The sequence below is a fragment of the Mustela erminea genome, chromosome 11, assembly GCF_009829155.1.
Source record: "Mustela erminea isolate mMusErm1 chromosome 11, mMusErm1.Pri, whole genome shotgun sequence".
In the NCBI taxonomy this organism is placed as follows: domain Eukaryota; kingdom Metazoa; phylum Chordata; class Mammalia; order Carnivora; family Mustelidae; genus Mustela; species Mustela erminea.
This window is the reverse complement of record NC_045624.1, coordinates 106,486,662-106,508,099: the sequence shown is the minus strand read 5'-3', so window position 1 is coordinate 106,508,099 and position 21,438 is coordinate 106,486,662. Positions and strand designations below refer to the sequence as shown.

The window sequence follows — 21,438 nt, the reverse complement described above, 5'->3', positions numbered from 1 at the left end:
CAGTTCACAGAGGGTGCCAGAGCCTAGCTACGGCCCTCCTACCCCCGTCTCTCAGTGCCCACGGGGATGACGTGCTGCCCTCACTTTCTCAACCAGTTCCTCTCCAATGACCCTTATCTTCACCTGCTTCCTGAACAAGTTCATGAGGGCTCTGTCAGAAATGTTAATGTACCAACACTCCACTCCCAGAGCCCGCATTCTTGTTCCTCAGCTCTGTCGTTCCTTTACATCTCACTTCTCATCTTGATGCTCTCAATTTTCCTCAAGTCATGCTCCTTTTACCTTGCACCCCGAGTGCAGCACCCTCCCCCACACTGAACCCTCACAGTGGCCCAGGGGCCCCACAAATCCTCAACACGATGCTCCTCTCCTTTCTTAACCTGATAACCACGTCTCTCCCTACCATGTTATTTTCTGGCTCTATCTGCAAAATCTTTACATTTCCAGGACAGCGACTTCCTCTGTATTATAACAAAAACTCATTTTCAAATGAAGGTGAGAAAGAACAGTCCAAATAGTTCAAAAAATGCGATTTAAACAATTTCAAGTTCTATGGCAGCTACCATCTACCAGGAAAAGATTGGGATGCTGTGTAATTAGCATATTAATGATTTATATGAAAACAACGAGTTCCATTGCTTTTATCACAAATTCTGAATTATTACAGAAAACAAAGTTGTACTAGTCTAGAAAACAGACAAAAGTTAAATAAAATCATGTATTTCAACATGTTTCAGGCAATGGATTACAGAGTAGCTTCAAGGAAATAACTGAATTATTTGAAAACCTTTTTTTTTTTTTTTTTTAAGATTTTATTTATTTATTTGACAGAGAGAGAAAGAGAGCAGAAGTAGGGGGAAGAGCAGAAGGAGGGGGAAAAGCAGAATCTCTGCTGAGCAGGGACCCCGAGGCTGGGCTCAATTCCAGGTCCCTGGGATTATGACCTGAGCCAAAGGCAGATGCTTAAACCAACTGAGCCTCCTGGTAGCCCCTTGAAAAACTTTTTTTTAATTCCCAAAATGGACACAATACTCATGTTGCTTAAAACTGGCTTGAGGGCTCTGGCAGCCACTGTAAATACCCCTCACCCTTCCCAATGCCATGCTGTATCTATCACATAAACGTAGCCTGGGTGGCTCAGTGGGTCGGGTGTCTGTCTTTGGCTCAGGTCATGATCTCAAGGTTCTGGGATCAAGCCCCGTACCAGACTCCCTGCTTAGCAGAGAGCCTGTTTCTCCCTTTTCTTCTGCTGCTTTCTCTCCCCTGCTCAGGCAGGGTATCTGCTTCTGCCCCTCCTTCTTGCTTGTGTTATCTTTTGCTATCTCTGTCTCCCTCAAATAAATAAATAAAATATTAAAAAAAAAAAAGTGCCTGCTCATCAAGGAGAGAAAATCTGGAGATGGTTAAAAAACTGGATGGTTTCCTTAAAGGAAGAGATTTCTAGTTTCTCTACTTGATGAGCTTCCCATATATCTGGGGCCTAAATAAAATGTAACAATGCAACCGAATTCTGTTACCTAAAATAACCCTAGAGATGTTTATCCAGAAAGCAAATCAACTCCCTCCCCATGCTGATCTAAGAAAGAATACTTACTTGCAAATTGTAGTCTTGCAGAATTTTAACCAAGGAATCTCTCAAATTGGGGATCTCCATCCCTTCCTTAATACGGTGAATCAACAGAATTGGGTCTACATGTGTGCCGATGTTGTTCAACAAGCCAGTAATAAATGCTGCAAGATACCACATGGAACAATGAGCACATCAGCAATGTATATAAGGCAGTCAAAAGGAACTCAAGTAAAAAATTATTTCCTTGAATTTCCAAATTCTCAAAAACTAACTTTCTTTTTATTTCATGACATAAAGGGGAAGCTCTGTCAGTGAAAAGAGCCAGAGAGCACAATGATGACTCAGAACACAGCCTTCGATGACAAGGGGTACAACTGACATTTATTGAGAACTTACACTACAGCTCAGCTGTCACACACTTTTCTCCAGTTTTCTGCAAGGTATGAATGTATGTGTCCCCATTTTACAGGCAAGGGAAACATGTTGGTTAAGTAATTCATTCCGGGCCATAGAGCTAGCAAGTTAAATGCCCCAGTTCACTGGCAGGGCAGACCGCGGGTCCCAGTCATGACGTGTTCCATCTCACCCACCCTGTGTCCCTGGCGGTGCGTAAATTACAACTTCGTCATGCTAAGCTTGATTCTCAAAGATGCATGTGCATGTGACGGTCTACATCTGAATTTGACTTGAATAACATTATCCTCTTTGTAGCTCTTATAAAAAGAATCACAAGAGTCATTTCTAAAACTTGAACATCTTGAAACAGATAAATATTCTTCTTAAAAAATGAAGGGGGTGGGCGCAGACTTTTAAATCATAACTGCCGGTTTTGGAATCATTTCCAGATCTTCAAAAGAGGGCCTGGGTTACTGTCAGGTGACTGTGTATCTCCTTCTAAAATGCGGAGGCAGCCACAGGGAGGCAGCACACACACAGTCCTGGTGCCACACGAGGAAACGAGGTGGGACAGAGATTAGGTACTGTCACAACAAACATCTGAGTATGGCCAGTGTCTAATAACAGGCCTAGGTTTCCATGAAAAGAAACTGGTGAGAGCTTTACATTTTCAAAATTAATATCCCTATATCCAAACTGAAAAAAAAAAGAAACAAAACTAAACTATGTCAGGTGACATTCAGTAGGGGTACAGTGTGTCGGAACGAGCTTCATGGGGACTCAGAGAATGAGTTTCAAGAACTTAACCACCTGCTCGTTTGCACATTCAGGTACTGCTTCTCTACACAGGAGGACTGGAAATCGTTACAATGTACCTAGCCTGTTTTTGTTATAGATACTTCACCATATTTTTCACCCAATGTGTCTTGAGATAATTCCAGTTGTAGATGTAACTGGACGTATTGAAAGAAACAGGTCTGACTGCAGATGGCTTTTCTGCTTACGCGGTTTGTCGATGGAATATAAAATCAGATCTTCCCAGAGTTCTCCGTCGTCTTGCTCCTTGGCAAATTCAATGGCTTTATCAACATCATGTAATTCCTCCATGATCATCTTCAGGGCACTGCGGCTGTTACCCATTCGGCCTAGCAAAGATGTGAGAAATACTTTCAGAATGCTTTAATAAAACATTTTTGAAGAATCAGTGTATCTCTTGTTTACATATCTCTTGAAAGCTAAGACAAAAACACATTTTCTTATGGGACATTAGAATTTGCCATTTATAACCTAATGAAATAATGATTTCCTGGGTGTTTTCTTTGTGCTGTATACTCATTTAAGTGCGTCATATAAATTACATCATTTAGTCATCACTATAATCCTATGAGGTATGTTCTACTATTATTTCTTCTTTACGGAAGAGGATATGCAGCAACATTAGTAACTTGCCAAGATCATACAGCTGGAATCTGAACCCAAGTCTGTCAGATCCCTACTTCCTTCCTACTTCCCTATTTCTTTTGGACATCTTGATACCCAGATACAGTTAAGACTTTTAAAGGCCTTGGAGCCATTCTGCCTCTTTAAGTAGTTTTGGATTTACTCTTTTGACACACTCTGTGCCAAACACAAACTCAACTATCAGAGGGCTACCTCATTTCCTACTCTTCCAAGTTTGGGGGAAAGCCTTCCAATAACTCTCATTAAATGAGAGTATTTATCAACTATGCTTCTATCTGGCCAATTATCTTTACACACTTTGCTCATTGATCTACTGGCATTTTAATGGCTTTAACAGTTTCCCTGAGGTTTTAATACAGTACATATAAAAAGCTTTACTCAGGAGGGACAGCAACTCAATCCTTCTCATTCTGAGCAGCCCTTATCAAGTGAGAATAGTGGGCCTGTGAATAAAATGATGTCCGATTTGTTCTACCTTCTGTAGCATTTTGTTCTTCCAACAAGTATTATTCCTATGGTTTAGGTCCTAAAAATGGTTAATTTTTAAAATGTGTATAGGATTTTTAAATTTTCATAACTTCAGAAAAGGACATTATGGCTCCCTTGTAAGTTCTCCCCTTACTTGTCTACTGGGAAAACATGACATCATGACGAAAATGGACTCTTCTGGAGTATTTTCTGGGCAGAGACAAAGGAGAAACACCTCATGCTCGAACTCCATGTTTCTGCTATGAATACCTGCATAGAGCTTCCTTGGGAAACCTTCAGGCATCTACCCTGCTTTCACGTAAATGGTTCATTCTGGAGGAAGGTGAAAGATAGTAAGTACGACATAAACAGAGGCAGTGCCAGAGGCCCAGGGACAATGGAGAGCTAGATGATACCAAAGTTCTCCCCTCTCCAAAACGTCCATATTCAAGTGCATTTTCTCCAGTTACTTAAGGTGTGATGAGGGACAATGAACATTATTTTCTACCGGGATGATAGTAAAATAAACTGGTTTTTTTTTTTTTTTTTTTTTTTTTTTTTTTTTTTTGCAAATGAACCAACTCATCATCTCCTCTACAATTCATTTGTGAGGTGTGCGCTAATAGACTTACTATGCAATATTCAGATGTTAACTTCAACAGCATTTATTAAATAACGCTTCTTTCTCTACTGAGCTGCAAAGTCCCCTTTTCTACGCATTCCATTCTTAAAGAGAATAGGCTCTATACTTTGTGTGCCTTTGGTCTAAAACCTACGGCCATTGTCCATTCTTAGACCATGTACACCACTTTACCACAGTGTTTCCCAGCTCATGGGGACCAAAAGCTACTTACTCAGAAGATACACTGTCTCTTCTACGAAGTTTCTCTGTTGACAGATCTCAAGAGCCTTTAAGTAAAGCAGGGTAAAAATGTTACTGTGGATTAGCAGCCATGAATAAATATGAACAGATTCACTTAAACATACAAGTTAGAAAAAAGTTCCCATTGCCTTCCTTTACAAGCAAAACGAAGTAAACAAACAAAATGCAAATCTTGGGTTTTGCTGGTGGCTGTCCTCATTCACCTCTCAGACAGGTGCTGGGCCAAACACAGTTTAACCAATACTGTATTTGAGGCAACTCGGAACACTCTGTGAGCAAAGGCAGAAAGCCAGTGCTGAAGAGAAGGACTTTCCCGCCAAGCTTTCTCTGGACACTACTTCAGGTTTCCTCACAGCTATGCGCCCCACCTAACGCCCCATGACAGCTTTAAGCTCCCCATCCCTCCACTGGCATGTAAGCTGTTCTCCGCTGCGCGTTCCTAGTACTGGGCAGACCACGGCTCGGGAAACATCTGATGTTTAAATATAAACACATGGGTCAACAGAATATTTCTGTTCCCAGATCACAAGGTTTAAGAGAAAACTCTGTTCAAGCATCTATCAGAAGATGAGAGGGGGAAAATCGTATCTGACCATCAAGAAGGATCAAAAGGGAAGAGATCAAGTAAAGAAATGAGGAACCTCACAGGTGACTGCATTTCCTCGGGCGTAAGAAACAAGACGTTGTGTTTATATACAACTGAATAACTCTAAGCGAACCGGCACACATTCACTGCACACTCTGCTGGGCGCTGGAGGGTCAGGCTGGATAGAGATGCAAAGAAGAGTCACAAAGATGCCGCTGCTGACGACAGGCAAGAGGGGTGGAGGGAAGGTGTGGAAGCAGAACGAAGCCCCCAAGGAAGCGCAGGCGCCGGGGAAACTCGGAGAGCTGCACTAACTACCGATCCCATGACAGGGGTAAATGTGAATAGAGGGGCGCGTGCACAGACACGGGACATGGGCTGAGGTGTGGCCCTCCTCTAAAAGGCTTCACAGCACAGGCGGCATTTGAACTGGGTGCAGCAGGACGAGTATGAGATCCCCGGGAAACCGCATCTCCCACCCCAACTATGTGACCTCCCTGATGTGGGGCTCTGCTCTGACTCACAGCCCAGAATCTTCCCTGTGACATCTGTGACCTGCCCTGCCTTTCTGGGCAGCTACACCTCCCTCACAGTCTGCTCACCCCTCCACTGTGGTCCCTCCACCTGGACTATGGCCCTCACTCTACCCTCCAACCCTGACGAGTGCTTCAGGCACTTACTCCGTGGACCCCAACCAGGCCAGGTCGCAGGGAGTCACCCTGGTGACGGACCACACCCTTCTTCCCAACAGGCGCAGTTGAGGACTCCGAGGCCGGGGACCATGTGACTCCAGCCCTGTGCCCCACAGGGTGCTTGGCTACTCCTGGGTGTGCAGTATATATTTTTTTAAATAGATGAACGGGCAGAAAAGGTTTCAGGAGGAAGATCATTGGGTTGTGCAGTTATACCAACAAGCAGCCCATGGTTGTTTTGAAAACAAGAGCCAAAGAGCTAAAAAGAAGAGTATAATCTCAGCAGCTCTGCTGGCTCAATGATCTGTCCTGGGAAATAACAGCAGGAGCTGGTTTGAACATTTTGATTTTTGACTTAAAATTTTTATGTAAAAAAAAAAAAAATATATATATATATATATATATATATTTAAGTGTGTATCTCTTGTTGGAGAGTAATAGCTAAGAGGGAGGAAAAATGCTGAGCACAGAAATCAATGTTGGGGGTGGGTGGGTGGGGGATTCTGAAGCACACATTAAAAAAAAAGGAGAGAACACCTTTAGAATTACAGTGAAATTAGGGTGGAGTTTGAGGAACACAAATCATTTAAATGAGGAAGTGAGAAGGCAGAAAGGCCACATTGAAGAGGAAAATATTAATCTGATTATTCACAAGGCTCCTTTAATAGTTACGTGGCAGAAACAGCCAAATTATCCCCCAATATCCCTTACCCATTTCTAGAGTAGTAAGATTTTAGGTGGGTATGTGACTGCCCAGAATTTAAAGAACTATCTCCAAGCCTTCCCAGCCGCGGGAGAGCCATGTGACTGATATCGCCACAGGAAGGAAAAGGCAACATGGTAGCTTCTGGCGATATTCTTTAAGAAGCAAGGCCAGTCATCCCTTTGTTTTCTTATTTTTCGTTCTTTCACCCAATCTGCTCCTGGAAACAAGAACAATCTTATCTTACACTACAAGCTGAAGGTCATACAAGGTGAGGGAAGGAGAGAAAAGAGCCTGAGTCTCCAACCACATGGCTTGCCACCAGCACTTCCATGGGCCAGAGAACTCAACTGCTACTCTGTTGAAGACAGTGCTATTTTGGCATTTTTCTCACCCAGAGCTGAACCTAATCCTGATACTTGATTCGTTTTGATTAAAAGCATGATTTACCTTATCTCTATACTCTTATGCCTATCAATCAATCATGATCATAAACAATGGAATTTTCTTACCTACTCCTTACCCTTCTGGAATGATACCAGAGCAGAGACAGGATACCCATGTGAGAAGTAGACAGTGAAAGGAAACAACAAAAAATATGAAGTTCGGAGGACCTGAGACCATTCTAACAAAAAGTTACTAAGAAACCAACGGAGGGCCATGATTCATGCAAACTGTGAGAGATACAGATGGACAGTTTGTGGCCGAGTGGGCCCATGTCACGCACAGATGAACAAGAAAATATAATATGAGTAGATACATAGAATGTTTAGAGAGAGTGTGAATAAAGATGGAGTATATTGCCTAAATTAGTTTTTACTAAAAGGTATCTATATTTGTACTTGGAAATTTACTGACATTTTAAAGTACCATTCAGAAGTTTCCAACAAAACCATCCCCCCTTCTCTTGGAGATCTGCGAACATGCTTCCCTCCAAGCACACAGACGTTGTAGTCTGCAGGCTCACCTGTGCTAAGACAGGAGCCATTTGTTACATGAGGTCATTTAAATTTAAATTAAAAATGCAGTTCCCCACTAGACACTTCAACTACTTAATTGCCACATGTGGCTGCTGGCTATCTTGTAAGAGCAGTACATTTTCCTCACTGCAGAACATTTTACAGGATGGTGCTGCCGGAAGCTGTTAGGATTTCATCAAAAATGACAAGTCCTCTGAGAAGAAACGTCTAAAGAAAAGTCTGAAGTCAAGAAGGCTCTGAAATGCAAGCAGATGTGCAACGCCAAGCTCAAAGATAATCTGAGTCTCTGAAATTTGAGTTTCACAGATTTTAAATGTTTTATGTCTAATTTCTAACAGTACTGAAATTATTCTTTTCTCATATATGAGAAAGCAGAGAGTATAGAAATCTCTGGACGTTTTGAGTAAAAGGTAAAAAACATATTTCTGATACATACAATTTTTCTGTTCTTGACACAAGTACAAAACCATCTTTCCCTAGATTCTTGAATGTTCTGGAGACAGGTGCTCCCTCTAGAGGAAAGAGTAGCAAAACTAAGATTTTTAAAGTCCAGAGGAATGAAACAGAAACAGACACAGACACACACATGGAAAGGGAGAATCACAGTAAAAATAAATTGAAAAGACAGAATAATGACAGAAATTGAGTAAAAAACGATGCAAAAGTTATGTATAATTTTCCTTTTCCTGATTTAGTATAAAAGCAAGGAACAGAGTTAGAGATTTGGGGGTAACTAGCAAGAACTATAAATTAAATAAGGATTTCTTCTACCCCTTGACCCTGCCATCGTTTATCCAGCCTTCTTACATGGCATTAATGGAAATCGGTAAACGTTGCATCTTCTAGCTTTATTCCTGCAAATTCGTAACTACTGCCACCTTATAAATGCCATAAGATAGGAGAGAAATAATAAATTCAGGTACAAATTCCCAAATCTGCAGAGCCGATATTCTAGGCATAAGCAAATGAGATTTGTAAATGAAAACTAGCACCCGATGATCAAGCCTGGAAATAACATAACAAAGGACAGTTTAATAGTTTAAAAACAAATACCTTTCATGATTCTTACAATACTAAGGAATATTTTTAAAAGATTTATTTAGTTTTGTTTTTTATTTATCATTATTTTTTTAATAAGAGGGAGAGAGAGAGAGCACAAGGAGGGGGCGTAGCAAGCAGAGAGAAAGGGAGCAGTAGGCTCCCCACTGAGCAAGAAGCCCGACTGCGGGGGGGCTTGATCCTAGGACCTTAGGATCACGACCTGAACTGAGGGCAGCTGCTTAATGGCTGAGCCACCCAGGCATCCCAAGACTTATTTATTTTAGAGAGACAGAAAGGAAGAGAGAAGGAGAGTGAGAGTACACGAGTTGAGGAAGGGGCAGAGAGCAAGAATTTCAAGCAGCAGCCCATGGGGCAGGATCCCAGACTCTTAGGTCGTGACCCAAGCTGAAACCAAGAGTCAGATGCTTAACGCACTGAGTCACCCAGGTGCCCTTTAATTCACATCTTAAACCTGAAAAATGATTCCTCACCATAGTGGAAAGAATAGGGGACCTGACTTAAGAGATCCAGGTTCTAAGTCTTGGCCCTCTGCCTTATTAGTGCTACACTCTGGGCTGTTTCTTTCAACTCCTGAAGACTTAGCTTGTTGTGGATAAAATGACTTTATCCACCTACCTATTCTACTATGATTAAATAAAAATAAGGTACATGAAAGCATAGCCCATGTTATAAAGCACAGTGGAAACTTCATAAATGATTTTTATTGTCTTTTTAAATGGCTGTCAGAGTTATACATTCGTACTACCTCTGTATCTCCTTTAGAAGGAACAATTTCATAGAAGCTTATGACTAATTTGGGGACTTATGCATTGTGGTGATTTTCAGTCCTGAACTCCAGTCTGATAAATACTGCCAATCTTGGGAATACCACTTTCTTAAAGGGCTTCTGATATGATGGCAGGGTCTCCACAAAGTTTTTGACCAAATATTGATTGTGGGATTTCAATCAATTTAAACTAAGTTTGACTGGAAACCCTGAAGATTTCAGCCAGCTGTCATTTGAAATCACCTCTCCTTTCAACAATTACCCAAAACTCTGCCAAGGCAGACAACCAGAGAAAGACAGAGCTGCTATTCTGCCGGAAGTGAATCATCAACAAGGGGGGAGGGGGAGGGAGCCAACATGCTCTGAATAAAGCTGTGAAACCTTAAACACTTCCCATTTAAAAGAAAACAAACACCAAATTATCACTGAAGCATCTATAGGATTAAACATCTATATACTCTTCTGAACCAGAGATTTCTTTGGTGGGCATTAAAATTTTAAGCTCTTAACTTTATATTTCGTACCAAATTTTCTCAGTCTCTAGACAAAACAGGTGAACCTGTAACTCATGACCTTCACTTCACGAACTGTGAAGTTATGCCTGGCATGCCTGGCACATCTACTTTGCTTTTTATGAATTGCTAGCTTTTTCAGGGTGTAAGTAATACCCTCTTTAGCATGGTTTTACATACTTGAGCAAGGATAAGAATACATTTTTTTGCAAACATACACATGGATATACACACTGGATCCTAATGAGAACCTCTTATGAAGAAATCGCAATGATCTGTAACATGACAGCTCATTTACAAAGTTCTAAAAAGGTAGATTACTAACTTGATTATTTTTAATGGCATGTTTCTACCATTACCAGCTCTAATTCATTAGTTTCAAAATTCTCTCTCAGTGAAAAACAAAAGATAACCTAAAAAAACAAAACAAAAAACTATTTAAAACATAATGGGTTTTGGGATGCCTGGGTGGCTCAGTCGGTTAAACGTCTGCCTTTGGCTCCAGTTATGAACCCAGAGTCCTGGGATCGAGTCCCTCACTGGGCTCCCTGCTTTTCCTTCCTCTGCCGCCCCCCGGCTTGTGCTCTCTCTCTCTGTCAAATAAATAAATACATCTTAAAAAAATACTTGGTTTCACTATGCTTCTGTTGAACTCTTTTACGTGCAACTGGTTCTTCTCAGTGGATCACAGAGAAGAATTCTGGAGGTTTTACATGACATGCTAAGCAAGTTCTATGTACTAGACATGCCATGTGTAGCTGTGCGGTTTTCTGATGCTTCTCTTTTAGATAGAACAGTGTGTCTTCTGAACATACTAGACTGGAAAACTATAAACAAGATGGGTTGAAAGTGTGGAAGAAGCACAAACATACTAGAATCTGGGTGGTGCCTCTGCACCCGAGTTTCATGAAAGGGAAGGAGCCCAGGGTGGCTGGTGGTCATAGCTGTGCAGCTCTGAGGGGTCATCAAAAGACACCTGGAAATGAATGATGTTTCAATGAAGAGTGAGATACAAATGAAGGGGTACTGTTCAAAGAATAAGATTCTCACTTTTCCCCCCAGGTTATAGATTCTGTAATGAGAAGATGGAAACCTTTGCTTTTATTTTTAGAGGAAGATGATGAATTTCCAAATTTAGCCTTGAGAAAATGTCTTAAGACCCAAATTTAAAATGTTAGTTTTTCATAAATTAATATGCAGGCAAGATACTTTTTCATTAACTTCAGATTTCAAAAATCCACTGATCTGAAATTGGTTCGTAACACATCTGATACCTGTATCAACGTGGCTGAAGAAGCAACTATGAAAGCTGTCAGTGTGCAGAAACAGCATGTTCTCCGTCAACTGCTTTTTGTTTTTTTTTAAGACTTTGTTTATTTATTTTGAAGAGCGTGTGTGAGTGGGGAGGGGCCAAGTGGGAGGGAGGGGGAGAAAGAATCCGAAGTACACTCGACCCTGAGTCACAGAAGCCCACCTGGACCTGGAGATCATGTCAGAGCCAAGACCAAGAGTCAAAGGCCCAGCAGGCTGGCCACCCAGGTGCAGTCAACTTTGTAATACATATCTCTAAGGGGTCGGACCCTTTTTTTTTTTTTTTTTTGTTCTGTGGATACACAGAGCTGACTACAAAGTGCTTGCTCTCTGGCTATCTGAATTTAGTAAGATACCTGTAGCTGTCAGATGGCATTCCAAACCATAAGAACCACAGGAAACAACACTGGGGGCCATAGATTGCCCAGTTTCTAGTATATACGTTCAAACAGCAGGCTCATAAAACTTACTAGTTCATACGCAGCCCTGACTACAATCTGGTCTAGGTATTCATTTACATTCACTCCCTCACTCACGATGCAACAAACATTTAGCAGGTGTCTAATGAGTGCTGCTCCTGGGCTTACCAAAATGAGTGACACAAACCACCTGTCTTTTAAGAATATATAAGATAATGTGAAAGAGATTAGTAATTTCTTACAATTATAATGAAATGCAGTATAATAGAGAAATGGAACGTAATGTGAGAGAGAAATAACAGAAATACACAATGTGGATGTGGAGAGCAGACAAGGGACAGCACTTAAGTTACTGACCTTGAGTCTGGGGCCACCGCCTCTGGCATGGTCTAGCCTGGGGGTCCCTCCCAGGCTGACCTTTGGCCCCACTCTGGCTCAGGAAAACTGACTCAGACACCTGACACTGTTTTTGCTTGATGGTTGATTGAGTCCCACACCCCGAATTAAACCTTTATTCTAATTAAACCTGGCACAGAAATGGTCTAGCTCCTCAACAAAATCTCAGCTGAAAGCACCTCCAGTCCTCATCAGAAGGCCCAGCAAAACCTCCTGCTTTGCTTGGAGAGCAGCAGTCACGCCCTGGGTGGCAGGAAGAGGAGAATGACCCACAGCTTACCAAAAAGGAAAACTTCTTCGCCTGAAGTGTGTGGGGCAAGTCTGTGACTTACCTTTTCCAGTGGGCAATGGGTACTATCTCGGAGAAAGGGAAGTAAGTTTGGACGATCATATTCAGCATAAAGGCTGATCTGTTTTTCATGGTAGCGCTGTCCCTTATGATGGTCTCTCTTGAAAAGCTTATGCAGATACTAAAAAGAACAAAGAAGTAAACCATAATTATAAAAATAAGAAAAGCAAGACTTGTTGAAGGTTGCTATACTCAGTTCTAAACAGTCTCCATGGAGAGCCTGGGGGGGAAGCGGTTTTCAGGAAAATGTCTCAGTGAAGGAAAAGTGGAAAGAAGACCTTCAGGAGACAAGGGCGATCTCACACTCTCTCTTGAATGGCCTGGCTCTGCTACTGACCAGCCATACGACAAGAACAAGTCACTAACCTCTTTGTGACTGAGTTTCTTCATCTGCCAAAAATCTCACTGGGTCACTGTGAGGACTGGATGTATTACCATCTGTAAAACACTCAGATCTGTGCTGATGCACGCGGCATACACTGAGCTCCAGGGAAATGTTAACGAGAGCTAATATCCTCACCATCGTTTGCGTGGCTTCAGAAATAAAATGCTTGATTAGTGGCCTTCCTGAATCCTAAAAATTCTCATTTTTTTAATATAAAAGGGATATAGTTATGAGATAAAAGAATGTTCTTAAAAAATCAAGCAGCAAGTGCTAAATTATTTCTCATACATTCTACATCTGCTCTCTGTTAAGTCTTTTTTTTTTTTTTAAATTTTATTTATTTGAGAGAGAGTGAGAGCGAGAGCAAGAGAGAGTGTGAGCCAGAGAGAGCGTGAGAGGAGAGAGGGTCAGAGGGAGAAGCAGCCTCCCTACTGAGCTGGGAGCCTGACATGGGACTTGATCCTGAGACTCCAGTCAAAGGCAGTCACCCAACCAACTGAGCACCCAAGGCGCCCCTGCTCTTTGTTAAGTCTTGTTGAGATCTGTGCTATGAAATGCTGCCTTTCCTGGTGACATCAAAGGTAAAAATCAAGATAGATACAGATCTTCTGAACCCATTTTCAAAACTGATTCCTTTCCCTAGCTGTCTGAAAAAGTTAATGGACCTCAAAAAAAGTGAGTAATTTGCTTTCTACTCAGAGGCAAGATTAAGTCTATCAATATATGATGCAAGTTAGAAATCGATGTCCAAAGGGTAGTTACTGCTAACTATAAATAAACACCCATCACCCACGAGAGGTGGAAAGCCCGGACTGCAGCAATCAAAGTACATTCACACCTTGAGTGAGGGACCGAGCAGCAGTCTGTCCCTGAGGTTAGCTGCAGTCTGCCAGCCACTGTCGTGAACGGTCACTAAACAAGTCTAACTAGGCCACATGCACACAGAGAAAAGGCTCCTTTGGTCAACTGGTCATGTCTCCTCAAGGCCAAGAGGGGGCGAAGGGGTCAGCCCTCCATGGTGCTCAGACCAGGGTCAGCGTGTGAGCCATACACGCACTGCCGTTTCCTAGATGGGCACACAGGCTTGGGAGGCTCTGTCCCAACTGCCAAGGCCAAGTTTCAGATACATTCTGCTGCCCTACAGGGAAGATGACCCGTCTGAGTGGGGGCTCTCAGTTTCAGCACTGCACAGGTGACACCGGCGCACAGACGCCTGCTGCTATGATCCCGCTCACGCCTTCCATGGGCCGGAAGTCACTGCTTCAGCAGCAAGTCCGGAGGGGACCAGCAGAATGGTGCCCCGCTTGGCTAAGCTCACCATCTTGAGACACCCAATCTCGAGGCACAATCTGCACAACTGCTGACCAAAACAAAGCAGAACAAAGGAGCTTCCATTCCTATCCTGGGGTCTTCAGAAGCTTCTGGCATCAAACTGACTTCTGAAGGAAAACTCTACTCCTTGATTCTCCTCTTGGGGTGCAGAGAGGTGGGCAAACATATGAGAGCCCCCACTGAATTTGAGGCCCACAGTCCTACTGGACCCACCTATTTTTCCCTGCAGCCTCTTTTTGTAGGACACAGAAACCATGCGCTCTTGCTTTACTCCCACAGTGCCAGCAACACAGGGAATCAAAGCAGCCTTCCAAGGCAGTCTGGAGCAGTAGGCCTTAACAGTACTACCACCGAGACCAGATGAGAGAGTGGGATTCGCTAGTGGGAGGGGGAGGACAGAAGAATGAGGCTCTGCTCCTGGATCCTTCTGTAATTCATGGTGCAATTATATTCAGTGTGGACTACACATGCAAGGTACTTACTCCTAGACACAGTTTGGGGCCACAAACGTGAATGTGACAACTCTTTTCTTAAACCACAATTCCAAGGTAAGTCCAAGTTAAAGTACCTGGTCTGTAATTAGTCCTTAGCCAGCATGAGAGGCTCTGCCACATTTGACTGATTACGGACTACTGTTTGTGGTCAAACTTCCACACAGAGGAGTGACCTGAGCGAGCTCACCCAGTAACCAGTACACCCAGTCCTGAAAGGCGGCTCGCCCCCGACACAGTCAAAAGGGCAAATGAAGATGGTCACACTCACCACGTGCTGCAACTCCGGTCTGTCTTCCAGTTCTTCCACTACCTTTTTAATCTAGAGAGAAAAGACATATTTAACCACTGATTTATGAGGACACGAACATGGCTGCAAGATTATTGGACCAAAGGCTCTTCCCTTTATAGCTTGGGTGTTCCCAGACACCCGTCTAGTAACACATAAAAAACAAAAGACACTCACTGAAATTTTGTCTTCGTTGTCCAAAAGCATGTCGACAGCTTTCTGAATAAAGAAAAAAAAGCCACAGTCACTGATACCTGCTGTGTCAGAAGAGAACCCACAGCCACGTTGTACGTGCTGTCACAGTTACAGGTGGATGGCCTCTTTCCACACACAAGGGGCCCGTCGCTTTGCAGTAGCCCTTAAGGGAGAGCTCTGTAAAAGAATGCATTTTAACATGGGTCTCGGTCTGAGACCTCCATGCTTTGCCTACCACTAAAACAGCATCCTGCTACCACTCCCTAAACACAAGACACCTTGTCTACACATACTGTAGCCTCCATGTTGTTGGATAGATCACCACAGCACTTCTGGGACTCTTACTGGTCACGGGGAGTGTGTTGGTCCCCAGACCACAAAAATGAGCTTGGCTTCCTGCCACCCGCACCCTCAATGAAGCCCTCTACAGATTTCCCAGATGTCGGAGGAGAGGGTGAGAACCAGAAAAAAACCAAGACAGCTGACGTTTTATGATGATATAAAGCTTACGGACTTGTGGCATTTATTTATCATGAACATTCATGAAACACAAAGGAGATGGTGTCTGCAGCGACAGGTGGTGAGCAGACAGCCCACCAGGCTGACCGTCCTCCTCACACCTGGGTACTGTTCCTGACTCTGCTACCACCTAGTTAGCCACTCCATTTTTTCTTCCCTCTAAAATAGGAAGATGTTAGAAGAGATTATCCTTAAGGTATCTTCTAATTAGAAAACTACGAGTCCCTAACTTTGGTTCATACTCTTGAACAGCAATCAGTTTCAGCTCGTTCATTTTTTCTACAGCTACGTAAGCTAAACTCAGCTCTTGAGACACATGGCACGGAGAGCGGGTAGGCATAAGGGGAAAATGGATGTAGGGAAAAGTAATTAATTTTTGTAGAAGCACTCCATCCTCTTAATCATCTTTTGCAGAGAAGCAGAACCTCTGCACCTGAACTTCTTCAGAACTGCACTAATTCTTTTTAGATCAGTAGTCCCTAAGGACTTAAATCATTCACTATGAAAAAAGGGCTAAAAGCAGAAAGAAGTAGATTTAGCTCCTATTTAAATTAAGTTTAAGTGTATGATGACTAAAGCACATAATATAGATACAGTATGCATATATATATATATATGTATATATATATATATAAATAATATAGTGCAGAATACCCTTAAATGTAATAAAATATAATAGGAAAATCCAAGCAATCCTTTTGGAGGCTTTCAAGTTCTACTCTTTAACTAATCTTTCAATTTTCTGAATGAGAAGTACTAGGTTCATATAAACTAAGTTCATAAAACTTCTTTATTTCCATCACTGTCACTTGTTAAAAGTGCACGGATACACACACACACACACGCACGCACATGCACATGCACATCTATGAGCTACTGGGAGCTGTGGAGTCTGGCGGCCCTCATTAGTCAAGCAATCCACTGTTTGAATTTGTTGTAAATAAAATAACACATCCCACATGGCTGAGACCAGTGGAAATGCCATGTGCTAAATTTGTGAATGCCGATGAATAAACTCACGATAAATGGATCAAAATAGAAATTTCCCTAAAATTTTAATCCTGAGACATACAATTAGGAGAGGTGAATGAGCCAAAGTGTATGGCTATTTTCTTTCTTTCTATGGATTTTGTGAATTGTTTCACTAAAAAATTACTTCATATACACACACACACACACACACACACACACACACACACTTTCAAAGTTCCATATCAAATTATGATTGCTTTTATAAAGTAACCACATCAAGTGAAGGATTCAGAACATCTAGTATGGGTCAGTGTTCCGAACATGATCAGCACCCAGCCGAGCTCTGTGTGTACTAACTTCTCCAGCATCTGAATAGATGTCTAAATATTAAAAATTTGGAACAGTAAAAATAAAGGGTATTAAAATAAGAAACACATTACCTCAGAATCAAAGTCCATTAATAAAACAATTTTATCCTTGATAGAACTGAAAAGATTATGCTTGTGGATCAACTGGAAAACATCTTTGTGTCTTAATGTTAGGTATATTTCCAGAGCATTGCCATAGTTTTTGTCATAGGTGTACCTGGTAATACAAAATTTTTTATATTAAAGTTCATCAGCACTTTTAATAAAACACACAAATACACATACACTTAGTTTTGCAATATGAAAAACTGAAAAATTTGTTTAAATAGACAAGTCAACTTTATTTGGAAGACTATTCCTTGGGACTTAACTGTATGTGACCCGTACGTACTTCTTTCTCAGAGCCTTGCTTCCCATCTCCCTTGAATTTCTGAAAATTGACAATGTTCAAGTAATAAAAATGTTCCTTTATAGACATTCTCAAAACTTCTTCATAGAACCCCATATACCACACAAAGAAACTATGATCCAGAAAAAAGGAAATTCTTATTCCAGTAATAAAAAATGCAGTTAAAATTTTAACAAGCGGTGTGCAGCTGCCAAACAGGTTTTATCTCCAAAGCTTATTTGTGAGGGGAGTTTATAAAACTGACATATTTTCCCACTGAAGCACTGTTTTTCACATTGATTCCCAAGCCAGCTCCTGAAAACCAAATTGTTTTGTGACCCCATTAGTAGTATGAATAATTATCAGTATAGTTAGTACTACAGAGCCCAAGGAATATCTAGGTTTCCAGAAGAAAATGGTCAGTGTTTCAACTCAGAGGGGGACAAACAGCCCTGAACTCTAGGCCACTTTGGTGCACCTTTCTTGGTCTTGGCAAAAGCTGTAAGAAGATGGGGGACAGGTGGTGTGAGGTGATGGGAATGCCAGTGAGGGTCTGAGGCAGGAACCACCTTCCTGAGCTTACCTGCGGTGTGCTTCTGTTTTTACTAGACCAAAGCTCTTCCAGGACATGAGTGTATCTTATCTATCTCTGAATCCCAGGCCTACAGGAGAAAGCCTGGGTCACCAAAAGTGCCCAATAAATATGAAAAATATTAACTAAGCTTCATTTCCTGAGCTCCGACTTAGTGCCAGGCATAGTGCTTAATTAGTTTTTAATTATGACCTCTCCTTTGAGCCTTGAAATCATCCCATAAGGAATGTATACACCTCAAGAATGATCAGGTTTGAGACACTATGTGACATGCAAATCCAAGAATGACAGAATCCAGAGCCTCCCTGGGAAGCTGATTTCCTTGCGTAGTCTGAGCCCCAGCACTCTTCCCTCCCTGCCCTATGTAGTGCTACTGACTAGGGTTCCTCTCCTGTGGGAACCACACTGCACCACAACTTCAGTCTTGCACATTTTCCTCACCTGCTAGTTGTTCACTGGAGGTTTACGAGAGGACATTCCTAAGGGTGAATATAGGAAAATGGTATACAAGCTTCGCTCTTCTGTGTCCTCATGAAAAACTCCCCTGGAAAACTCTTCACGTAGATTGAATTGGAAAAAAGCAGCACTAAATTCTACTCACAATTCTGCCAGGGTTTTGAGTAAGGTCCTATTCTGACTATCTTTCTTCAGGTGATCTCGAACTGCTTGGACGATTACTGAATTGTTGTACAGATCTCCAGGCCATTCTCGGATCAGAGTGGCAAAACCCTTAACAGAACAAGAGAACATTCCTGAAATAGATTAAATGATCCAAACAGTTTAAACAATGCATAAAAATATTAATGTAAATAGACAAAATAATTTTATGATTAAAACTCTGGCATGAACCTATCACCATTTTCAGACTCTGGGTTTGGGGGTGGCGAGGAAGGCCGAGAAGCACTGCACTCAACTATCCAGTTACCATTCCTGGAAGTGGGTGGTGCTCTTACCTATTTGATGAAATGTACCTGTAAGTAAGGCCCCCCTAGTTCTTCCATAAAACAACACTGCACACACAGACTTTGGCTTTCACTTGCTGTAACCTCAGTCCGGACTAACTATAACATTCAGATGATACTCCGAATATCCTGAAGATACTGTCCAAGTTGGTCGCTTCCCCCACCATCTCCACCGAACTTCTGTGCCCTTCGGGTCTGTCCTCCCATGTGCAAAACTCTACACAATGGCTGGTTTCCACAGTCATTGGAGTCACTGGAATCCCCACCTTCAACAAGTTACCACCTTGGTCCTCTTTCTTCTTTTTGGTCCTCTTTCCATTCTTGCCTCTGAACCTAGTTTTGTTTGGAGGATTTGAGACTTTGGCTCAAGTCTTATCCCCTAGTTGGATCTCAAATTTTGCCATTCTGATAGAAAACTCTAGATCCTTCAATTGGATCCTGTTTCTTTCCTACTGTTGATTTTTGGCCAGGGTCCTGATTCCTGACATTAGAGCTTGTGTTTTGTAACTCAGAGTATGGTAGAGCAGTTTACTTACTGATCCTTGGCAGCTGGTAGAGTAAAAACCTTAGATGTAATCAAGACAGCAAAAAGAAGTAAAAATCTTCATGTTATCGAAAAAAATTGTATTATTCATATTAAGCATCTCAACTAATGCTTTAATAAACTACTATGAATTTACTTAAGTGACACTTAGAAATGAAACTGGTGGGCGCCTGGGTGGCTCAGTGGGTTAAGCCACTGCCTTCGGCTCAGGTCATGATCTCAGGGTCCTGGGATCGAGTCCCGCATCGGGCTCTCTGCTCAGCAGGGAGCCTGTTTCCCTCTCTCTCTCTGCCTGCCTCTCCGACTACTTGTGATTTCTCTCTGTCAAATAAATAAATAAAATCTTTAAAAAAAAAAAAAAAAAAAAAAAAAAAAGAAATGAAACTGGTATGGTGGAATGTGCTTCTGTAAAGTACCAAGGTTTGGTAAAAAGAAAATCACAAAGAATCAGGATACAGTCTCTATTAAAGTCCTACCCAAGTAGCCCTGGGAAGGATGGCAAGAGACCAGAACAACAGGCAACACATTTTCCATTCAAACTGCAACCTTCCCACATAAGTGCATGGTTGCAGTTTCATGTGAGAAATGTGGGGAGAGGCGTCACCAGGTAAAGATGATGTATTTTATAAAACCACTGAATCAGAACATTAAAATGTTCTTTGAGCCAAAACGACACTTTGGATCGGGTTTCTATTTTAAGACTCAGGAATGTATAAGATAAAAATGTCTGAAAAGATTCCCATCCAAACACTGGCAGCTCTCAGTGGCCCTGAGACCAGGAATCATACTGTATGGAAGGAGGAGGCTTGGCTCCGATTTCTGTTTTCCCTAATTCATGCGACAGCCTGGCAGTATGGCCGACTCCTAATACAAAATAAGACAAAATGGGGCACCTGGGTGGCTAGGTCATTAAGCGTCTGCCTTTGGCTCAGGTCATGATCCCAGGGTCCTGGGATCGAGCCCTGCATTGGGCTTCATGCTTGGTGGGGAGCCTGCTTCTCTCCCTCTCCCCACTTCCTCTGCTTGTGTTCCCTCTCTCACTGTGTCTCTGTCAAATAAATGAAAAAAGTCTTCAAAAAAAAAAAAAAAAAAAAAGACAAAACAACCAGTCATGCCGTGTAACAAAAACATGATGCCTCCAACGTCAACTGACATAAACACCACATTCCACATCAGGTTTTTCTCCACTAAACTGGCTCCATATGCCCTTGAATTAATGTGCTGAGGAATACTGATGCCATCAGCCCCGTGGCCCTGATTATTCTTCAGAGGATACAGTTTATCAGGGAGCTGTTATGATTGAGCAGGTGAAGTCAGAGAATATCTCAGCGCCCATCATAGTTAAGTACAAGGTTAAAGGTACTCACTGAATGAAATGCCATGGCAAATGGCTCACTTTTAATATGCTTACATAAGCATAACTCTCTGTGGAGCTCTGGGGCTATGATCAGTTAGTGCATGGTACTTATAAAATAATTCTGCTAGGTTGTAAATAAAAAGACAAAGCTGTATGCATTTCAGTAGAAGCCCCACACCAACAAGTCAGGAAGCATCATTACCTCCAAGTAAATACTGTCACTTCATATCTTTTTAGGAAGAAAAGAAAACTGAGAAGGCAATATTCTACAGAAGTACAGCTGTTTTTCTAGTGCTGTTTAGTAGGACAGATGATATGTGATCAAAAGTATCGCTACAGAACAGTGCTCCCCAGTCAATTATGTGACAATTTAATTCAAAATTAAACATGAAACTAAGAAAGATGGAAGCGAAACTATTTGTAAGAGCTTATGGCAACAAGTTACTTATACCTTTCTTAACAGTACTGACCAGGCAAACACTGAAACATT

At 41.9% G+C, this 21,438-nt stretch overlaps 1 protein-coding gene across 7 annotated transcripts in view; it reads right to left on the bottom strand.

Annotated features, from left to right (window-relative positions):
• Nucleotides 1-21,438, bottom strand: part of VPS41 (VPS41 subunit of HOPS complex) — a 175,218-nt gene that overhangs the window by 13,508 nt on the left and 140,272 nt on the right. For all 7 annotated transcript variants that reach the window (XM_032303858.1, XM_032303859.1, XM_032303864.1 and 4 more), the window contains 8 exons: nucleotides 18,687-18,814; nucleotides 17,178-17,322; nucleotides 15,229-15,270; nucleotides 15,034-15,084; nucleotides 12,538-12,675; nucleotides 4,750-4,804; nucleotides 2,971-3,111; nucleotides 1,595-1,731 (listed from right to left, as the gene is read on the bottom strand). In XM_032303858.1, coding sequence (XP_032159749.1) covers nucleotides 1,595-1,731; nucleotides 2,971-3,111; nucleotides 4,750-4,804; nucleotides 12,538-12,675; nucleotides 15,034-15,084; nucleotides 15,229-15,270; nucleotides 17,178-17,322; nucleotides 18,687-18,814 — 837 coding nt within the window. The remainder of the gene's footprint in view (nucleotides 1-1,594; nucleotides 1,732-2,970; nucleotides 3,112-4,749; nucleotides 4,805-12,537; nucleotides 12,676-15,033; nucleotides 15,085-15,228; nucleotides 15,271-17,177; nucleotides 17,323-18,686; nucleotides 18,815-21,438) is intronic.